Source organism: Folsomia candida, unplaced genomic scaffold (assembly GCF_002217175.1).
Source record: "Folsomia candida strain VU population unplaced genomic scaffold, ASM221717v1 Fcan01_Sc058, whole genome shotgun sequence".
NCBI lineage: Eukaryota > Metazoa > Arthropoda > Collembola > Entomobryomorpha > Isotomidae > Folsomia > Folsomia candida.
Window position 1 is genome coordinate 56450 of NW_019091250.1, and position 9335 is coordinate 65784.

The 9335-nt window shown below is 38.7% G+C and overlaps 1 protein-coding gene and 1 long non-coding RNA gene across 2 annotated transcripts; both read left to right on the top strand.

Annotated features, from left to right (window-relative positions):
- Nucleotides 1-1413: 1413 nt before the first annotated feature.
- Nucleotides 1414-3853, top strand: LOC110862481. The gene is made up of 4 exons (XM_022111675.2): nucleotides 1414-2727; nucleotides 3027-3127; nucleotides 3188-3458; nucleotides 3678-3853. Exons 1-4 carry the CDS (start codon nucleotides 2460-2462, stop codon nucleotides 3749-3751), a joined length of 714 nt encoding a protein of 237 aa, XP_021967367.2. The 5' UTR covers nucleotides 1414-2459; the 3' UTR covers nucleotides 3752-3853.
- Nucleotides 3854-5662: 1809 nt separating this feature from the next.
- LOC118433559 lies at nucleotides 5663-7021 on the top strand. Its single transcript, XR_004833439.1, has 4 exons — nucleotides 5663-5789; nucleotides 5853-6608; nucleotides 6731-6738; nucleotides 6828-7021. It is a non-coding gene; the product is annotated as an uncharacterized LOC118433559 (long non-coding RNA).
- The last annotated feature ends 2314 nt before the right edge of the window (nucleotides 7022-9335 follow it).

Genomic DNA, 9335 nt, shown 5'->3' on the forward strand with positions numbered 1-9335 from the left:
ATGGGCCAACTCCTCCAATTTATGTTGCAGCAATGGAAGTCCTGGTCGACTGAACGATCCCCAAATTGTGCCGAATTTAAAATATTTGCTTCGCATCCAAGTATCACACTTTCACAGGAAACTCAAGCCTTCATTTGGATTCAGGGTAAACCTGATATCAAATTCCGCACCGCTGGTGATATTACCATTTTCTTTATCTCTGCTGCTAACCAAACAAAGCTGAAAGAAGACGATGTCAACAAATACTTACGAATGACAGAGAAGAGGTTGTGGAAAACTTTCGCCACCTACAAATCCTTTATTGGTCGACTTTGGATGGCTAAATTTCATATAGCGTCTTGGAGTCGTCCTGCACTTGCCCGTATTTTCTTAAGAATCATATTTGCAAGCACATTCTTGGACTGGCCATTAAGAACAATTTTTACAATGTCCGCCCTGAAGCAAAAACTATACCACTAGGACAAAGAAGGAAACGAGGACGCCCGGCCAAGTGCTCGAAAGCATTGATTGTTGATTAATATTCAAATTGTTATGATTGTCTTTGATAACTCCGATTTAAATACATGTAATTATATTTGCTTTTAATTATTTGGTCATTCATTTTATCATGGGGATTCCCCTAATATTTATGGGGTAAAAAATGCATTATGTTCGGGCAAATGTCATTTCGGGGAAAAGTATACAATTTATCGGGGAAATCCATAATTATATGGCGGCCTTTAAATACATCCCATCCTTCATCTAGGGTCCTAGTAGATTCTAAAAAACATAGTGGGTACCCTGGACTCTCCACCCATGCTAATAGTGTCGCCTGTAAGAATCGCAGACGGCCCGACCTTTTCTGGCTTTGAGCTCCTCCCACTGCTTGAAGGGGAAGGGTAGACTACTACTACGATTTACTTTTAAAACTCAGCTCAAAAATATTTTTGGCAAAAACACTCAGGATCTTTTCCAAACCAAGATTTTGTGTTTGTGAAGTTATTGTGATTTTAATCACCTCTTCAAAAACAAAGGAACCTTCGTTTGTCTAGCATCTTAGCGAGCTGCCAGTTCTACCCTTTGAAAAGGTAGAACTCGCAGGTTTCAATTTTTGCAGTTTTTGCTTGGAGCTTCTTGCATTCCTTCACTCAGCTGGATCCATTGATTAATTGTTTGTTAGTGAACTAAATAAAATCAATCGTGCCTTAAAGATCATCCTAGGCGAGATGAGCGTCATTGTCAAGTTCTTGTCCTATCGTATTGAATTTTCTATAAAATTAGTAACCAAGCTCGGAGATTCTCGCTAAGCTATAGAAAAATCAATAATAAACAATAAATATAATAATAATATTTATTTAACTCCCATCACATTTATAATTTATTTTTAGAATGGGAATTATAAAATAAAATTGTACCGAATTTCTTAGTTGGATTTGAATTAGCTACGATTTTTGAATAGCCCCTCTGCTATGCTTACCAACCTACCCTGAGCTTCGCAACAGTTGAAGTCCTTGGCTTCAGGATGTAACAAATTTTTTAACAAAATCGGAACCTGCCTACCCCTTGTTCGGCTAGTGGTAATGAGTTGTAAGTGATGCGGACGACGAAGTTGTGGACGAGGGGGTCGTCCTCGGCGTGTCCATTTTAATTGTCGACGTGTCGAGGGCTGTTGTGATCCTTCTGGTGATGGTTCATCCGTTGGGTAATCCTGAGCGTTGTGGATTCTGGTGATTTGATACAAAATTATTTTTGTATTTCTTATATTTTAATATCACGAGTAGGATTTTAGGAAGTAGAAAATTAAAAATCAAACCAGAACTGACTTTAAAGGAGTCGAACATCTTAAACCCATATCTTGCCGTATTATGCTTTTAGTAAAATACTATTGCACGCCCATCTTGAAAACGGGATTCTCGGCTAGTATACTTAAAAACCAATACAAAATCGATCAAGGTGCAATCATTGATTTAACGGTCTCACATCTCGTAGGTCAGCATTTAAATTAACATCACAGGGCATGAATTTACAGCTTCAAAATACACCCAACATTTTTAGAAGACGTGCACCACTCCATTTATCAACTGGTTCGACACATTTGATCTCCTTTTATCACGGGTTACCTTGCTGGTTGGGATTTGCACACGATTTGCACACGTCCGTTTGCCTAAATTTAAACCACCGTGTGCAAAACAAACAATACCAAATGCAGAGAAGTGCTGCCATACATATATTAATTAACAGTCGCATATCTCATGGTTGGAATGCAGAATCGATATCATTGTCGATATTTGTATTTTACTTACTGTAGCATTGATCTCCTCTTAGCAATTGTTGACAAACTTGACTGATGGGCTTTGCACACGTTCACTTTAACCACGGTGCACATCTTTCTATTCTTAACCAGCATTGACATTGACATTGATTGACCACGAACCAAGTCACGTAAACTGTTTGCGCAATCAGTATCACGTATTGTGGACATGAATAAAGAACTCGGTATAAAAGTCACCACTCAAACCGTGCCAAAATTACTTGGTCTCTGCGACTTGAACACAATGTACCAAATATTGTCCTTTATTCTAGCCTTCGCCGTCGGGGTGGTAGTTCCTCACGGTGGAATGATCGACCCGCCGGGGAGGAACTACATGTACCACGCAGGCTTCGAAGGAACCCCACCAAACTGGAATTGGCAAGCTGTCTGGTGTAACGACGTTCCTCAAGCAATCGACGTCCCGGAATCTACTTGTGGTATTTAAACATGTGAACATCTTAAATTTGGGTGTGCCTTAAGCTTTTGCTTGACACTTGTACCCGGCTAGCTTTCCCTAATTTAAATATTAGGCAGTTTGTGTACATACCTTTTTAGGATTTCCGTCACGCTCCGTATGACTTGAGACTGGTCAAAATTTTCATAGTGTATATGGAATATGTGAAGACTAAGCCCGCCAAAATTTACAAATTTGTTCTTGAAATTTTGACACTCTCAAGATATAAGGAGCGTCACGGAAATCCTAAACACGTAGCTGAACAAACTCCTTATTGCTTAGGCATGTGTGGCGACGTTCCTAGCGATCCTGCCCCCAGAGAGAATGAGAATGGAGGCTATTATGGGAAAGCAACCGTTGGCAAGAACTATACCGCTGGCTCTGTAAGAGTGACCTACTATGATGGAATAATTAAGAAAAATTCATATTTGTTTCTGTGATAGATTATCGATGTTCGAACCGAATTCGGCGCTGCTCACTACGGATACATGGAGTTTCACTTGTGCCAAACTAGCATCGAGTCGCCAGGTTGTTTCCAGAAACTTGCAATTGTTGGAGGAAGTGAAGACATCATTCCAGAAGAAAGAATGTGCGTCCCATACCCAAACAGCGAAACTAGAATACTCACCGCCAGACTTCAACTTCCAGCTGGGGTGCGATGTAACCGATGCACGTTAAGATGGACGTATCGAACAGCTTACCCGGGATGGGGAGGTATGGTCAATCAGGGACAAAACCACCCTGGACAGGACACTGTCCAAAAGTGGTTTTCCAATCCTGAGGTGTCCAAAAGTGAAAAGTGGGGTAAACCGATACAATTCATATTACCCCATCGGACACTTGCGTACACTTTTGGGAAAACCCTGTCGTCAATGAAAAAATACCATGTTTGAGCCGAATTTGAAGTACTAAATATTAATTGTGCATTAACAGGTTGGCATGAGTGTGCCGTTAATCCCAACCCAGCCCAAGTGTTCAGGAATTGTGCTGACATTAGCATCCAGTGAAAATAGTGGTTAATTGGTTAAACTCTTAATGGTTACAAGGCGAGATGAAATAATATGTAAATGTATATATATATGAAGTAAATTTAGTATGTTATTTACGTCAATGTGAAATATGGTTGTGCCAAATCTTACAAACCGCCTGTCCATACGTTTCGAAAAGCTTGGCGTTGAGACTTGATAAATATTTGAAACATAAGTTCCGTGGGTCCCATCTCAGGACAAGATAAAAGATTGGCTCTTAAGGTCTCACCCTCGAGAGGGTCCACCCAAAAAGTAAAGGTAACCATATGTGAAATGGTTCCGCCATTAAATTGGGTGGCTTGGGGTATATTGAATCGTATTGGGGAGAGCTTTCAAACTTGACCTCTCCGCCCTATCCGTAACTTTCCAAAGCGTGGAGACGTGGACCCGTTAATTATAATATTTGTCCAGTCTGTCTGTCTGGAATCCCTGAATCTTTAAATCTTGAATCATTAAATCTTGAATCTCGATATTTAAAATCTTGAATTCCTGAGTCTTGAGTTTTTGAATATTGAGTCCTTGAATCTTGAGTGGTGACTTTGTCATAAGCGAAGCACAAAGATACACTCAACATAATTTGTTAACAGGATTGTCTCCTGGTGCAGGTACTGTTCAATTCCACCGTCTTGGACACATTTCGTCTCCGGGAGCACATACACCGAGCCTAAATCCTGCCCCGGCACCTTAGTTACTTTATGGGAGGAGAAATATCTCAAGCACTGGGAACAATTAGATAATTACCATCGGATAGCAAATTATTACTATAAATTGTCACCCCCGGTAGAATTGAATACTGCCTACATCACTAACAATATTGTCTCCCAATTATTTTTAGTGTATGAGTATCCAAAGAGTGTATACTTCCCCTAAGATAAACACCGGACATGCATCTACCATCAACAAGCGGTCCGCACCACAACCACCGCAACCTAACCTAACCAACGGTGTAAATATGCGGCGACACCGGCATGGTGTAGATTGCTTGTCCGCTGGTTAGAATGGTTGCCACCACGCGGTGACACTAGCTACAATTTGTGTCCAGTGAGAATTTGGCAATTTACACCGTGTTTTACTAATATTTTTTGCAGTGTACATATAACGTCGAATATGCTTCGATTGGGAATCGTGCTATTTATGTATTAGGTAATATTAATAATAGTTAATTGTTAAATAATTGCAAATTTTCACCAAAAATGGCAAGTGCTGCATGTCCGTTTTGATTGTCTTAATTATGCTTCATGACTTGCACCCTAAAAAATCAGGACTTCGCAAAAACACGGAAAATACATCACAAGAAATCGCTTCCCTTGTGACTTTAAATTTTAAATAAATAACCAATTTATTTTTATGTAATGTCCTTCAAATTGATCAAAATGAGAGTAATAATTCCTAACGGGGTCATGAATTCGGAAACAGTTGTGGGTACGGCAGAGTTTTTAGGATTTTTTAGCAGTGCAATAATCAGACATGGCGCCTCGAATTTTTTATCTCGAATTACTTTAACGCTGGCCTTTATATTTTGCAAGGATAACAAGTTGGTTATGGAGAACAAGATAGCATATGTCTGTTACTAATTGTAGATAGTGCCTAAATGGCCACAATTTTTGGATCCTGGCCCATAGTGCACTGTCGTGGCATGGAGGTTAACCTCATTATTAAAATTCCAAAGGAAGTTTGCGGTTGATAGGTTTCTGATTCCAAAGTTACAATTATTACAGGAAGTTTTTCCTTCCTTACACTCAACCCAATAATTTCTCCTTGTTTGCAAAACTTTAGTCAAATGTAACAATTACGTCGACTTAACGTACAGGTCCAAACCAACCGGACGGCATGAAAACCACAAACGGAAAAAAAGTTGGTTTCACATCCTGCCCAGTTAATGTCAAGTTGGAGCGTTTAAATTTTACTTACCATTCGACTCCCGAATTCTGTCCATACCGTGCGACCCCTGGTTTGGCTACAAATTTAGGAGGGATCTTTCTTGGCGAAATTTGATTTCCGGAAATACTGCAAAATGGTGAGTAGAGTTAACAATAATAATTAATAATTAAAGATAATCAAATAAGTTAACTTTATTTAGATGTAAAAATACTGCATTGGGCTTATTGCCCTCTTCGTTTTCGTAACCGTCGTATCTGAAGGGATGGGTGCGGTGCGGGTTAAACGGCAAAGAAACACGGACTGGGGGCCAGATGGAGTCCCGCCGCCTCAAGGTAATGGTGGCGGTGTGCCTCCCGGGTACCGATGGAGTTACCAATGGACCTCACCCACCAAGTTTTATCATTATTCTTACCAGTACCATAATAAGAATTAGATCGACTAATTGTCACTTTGAGATACTCGAAAATAAAATTCATTCTAATCGTTGATTACACTCTAAGAAACTGGGTGATAGCGGCGATCACCGCGCGAACGGAGATAGCGAGTATCACCGTCATGGTGATACATTTGTCACCAAAATCTGTCACCACTCCTGGTGATAGCCACTACCACCGTTCCATGGTGATACCGTCTCTGCACGTGACTCTCGGAGTGGCGAGTTTGTCCTACTCCACGCACTAAACAATGCAGCAGAACAGCAGTGAATTTGTAGAAGTGCCAGAATTACTTCGTATTTCTTGTTTTCTAAGAGGAAAAAATAAATACTTGCGCCTGAATATTTGTAAAGTTATTGACACAGGTAAAAAATTTAAAAAATCGAAATTTTGACCAATTTTATCAACCTAAATTTTGTTTCCTTTCTACCACCGAGAAAAATATAGGTTGGACACCAATATACGCCCGAAGGACGAAGTGTCTATTTCCAGACGTCATGCCGTCATCCCCGTTAATTATGGTAAAATTGCGATTTTTAAATAGTTTCCATTAATGACCAGCTTATTCTGTCTATGGTATTCATTTTTTTCTTATAATAATAATAAGCAATAATTTCTTATTACTTGGACTGGGTCATCGCAGTACAAGAGGTATGTTTATAAGCAAAAAAAATACCAACATAAAATTCAGCGTATTCTTTGCAGTGGTAAATGGTTAATTAATATATTTTTTCTACCAGATCATCCATACTTTAATCGATGTCAGCCAAGAAAAATTGAGCCAGCAGCTTCCGTATTAATGATCCCAGTCTGGGGAAAGTTTGTCTTCAAAGGGTAAAGTAAAAAAAAGTAATTATGGGTTTTACATACATATATATATACAAACTATTAAATTATTTCTGAATAAAAAACTAAATACAATAGAAAAACGTAAGATTTTCGTGAAATGTGAAATTATTTGCACTTATCCATCACCAGACAGTGACAAGTAGAGCTAAAAATGGTGGTGGTCTATCACCGAACGGTGATAGATAATATTGATTATTCTACCACCGGCCGGTAGACGTCTATCACCAGGACGGTGATAGTCATTTCTATCACCGCCCGGTGGTAGGTTACCACCATTGCGGTAGAGTCATATATAGTCACCGCGCGGTGATAATCTGGTGGTAAAATTTCTTAGAGTGTACATATTTTCTGCAAATACAAATAATATACTTGGAGTTGCACATACAAAAATAGGGTGTATCGAAACAAAATAATAATCATTACTTCCCGAAATCAGTGATTTATTTTAGTCCCATTGTAATTAGAATATTTGAGTAATTCAACCCAATCCGCATAATATGGCGAAATATGAGCTCAATTTTTGAGGCATTTGTTATTGATTTAATTCAAATCCATCATTTGTTTGAACACTGGAATTTTAGTGATTTCAATTTTCAAAATTGTGTTCAGCACTCCTCAGTAAAATTTTAATCCATACAATGTTGTTCCGAGTTGTTATGGCAAAACAAGTGCTACAGTAATCTTCACCAGTTATTATGAACTTATGACGTATCTCCTAGCTCGTCTTGATTGCAGGAACTTTTTTGGTCATCCTCTACATATGTATGTATACGATAATTATACAGGGATTGTTTGATTTTTTTGTTTGTAAAAAAACAAAACCTATACGACAGTATAGGTTTTAGACAAGGCCAGCATCGTTGATATACTTGCAAACCATATCAGGCTTGTTAATCCAAAACGGATCTAGCTGGCTTTGTAGAAAACAATGAACAACCAGGTAAATATTCGGGTTAATATTGCCCTGTTCACGTCATCTCATTACGATCGGCCATCTAATATTCAGATTATAATATTCATTCCTAACAGACGGTCATATCGCAACGAACATACATTCATTGTAAAAAATATTATACTTCTTCTTGGTGAGGCAAATACTATGAAATCAACGAGGAATTTCTAACAATGCGTGGTCCCCAACGGGGTCACACCGAATTAAATGAGACCTGCACTAATTTATGGATGAGGACATATGAATACAGAGTTCAATAGGTCACTTTCTTGAATGGGCCATTTTAGCGGAGATAGAGTAGGTCAAAGTTTTAAAACATGCAAGAGTTTTCTATGGGAGTGGAAAATAGGGTTGTTGCCCTCAGGCGTTTTCCGCGCAAAAAAACTCTTGCATTTTTTAAAACTTTGACCTTCTCTACCTCCGCTAAAACGGCCCATTCAAGAAAGTGATCTATTGAACCTTGTATACATATGACCTCATCCATAAATTAGTGCAGGTTTCATTTAATTTGGTGTGACCCCGTTGGGGAACATGCATTGTAAGTCACCCTACATTAGTCCGATGGATTTTTTTATGTTTAGATACTTGAAGAAATAACTTTTCTCATGAAAGCATAGATTCTAGCTGGTTGTCGGAACGCTCTGAACGAAAAGTGGGATCATGTCTCTACTTAAAAGTGCCAAAAAGTGTTCGAAGCAGAGTTGGGACTTTTTATCAGCCCCTCACCCTCCTCTCACCAGTTCCTCAATTTTTTGCCCCTCACTCTCCCCTCCCCTCACCAGTTCCTCATTTTTTGTCCCTCACCCTCCACTCCCCTCACCAGTTCCTCATTTTTTTGCCCCTCACCCTCCCCTCCCCTCACCAGTTCCTCATCTTTTTGAATGGAAGTTACCTAATGCGACCCTCAACCGTCCCTTTCTAAGAATGATATTTTCATCAAAGGTATTGCTTAGAGTATTGATGGTGGGAACTGGTACTATTTGGTTTTTAACTTGAAAATGGTCAAAAATGTAAATTAATAAGTAGATCTTATTGTATTGTGCGGTAGTATTTACTATCTAGTATTATGTTTTAGTAAACAAACTAGATTTCAGTTCATTGTACATTTCATATTTAATTTTTTCCTTGGCGCCCCCTACAGCTACTTTTTCGGAAGACTTCGCAATACGATGAACTAATTTTCTGGAAATTTCTGTTGAGCCCTTCCCCTCCTCCAAAAGTGTTTGAATTTGCACCCGGGTCTGCAATCTAATGTTGATGTAAACAAAGATTAGTTATGACGATTTTGCTTACCCGCCGTCCATTATTTTAGTGATGCTGCACAACTTTCTTTACACTATGTATAAATGAATGAATATTTATTCATTGAAATGAATTTGAATGAATATTTTTTTTATGTTAATTCAAATGAATGAATTTTGAATGAAGAATTTTTTTTGAACAGGTA

What these genes read in the sequence shown, in the direction of transcription:
- LOC110862481 (XM_022111675.2), top strand. Translation starts at nt 2,460, where the DNA reads ATGAATAAAGAACTCGGTATAAAAGTCACCACTCAAACCGTGCCAAAA. An exon ending in CGTCCCGGAATCTACTTGTG is followed by an intron (nt 2,728 to 3,026) that starts GTATTTAAACAT and finishes CTTATTGCTTAG; the next exon opens with GCATGTGTGGCGACGTTCCT. An exon ending in AGCTTACCCGGGATGGGGAG is followed by an intron (nt 3,459 to 3,677) that starts GTATGGTCAATC and finishes GTGCATTAACAG; the next exon opens with GTTGGCATGAGTGTGCCGTT.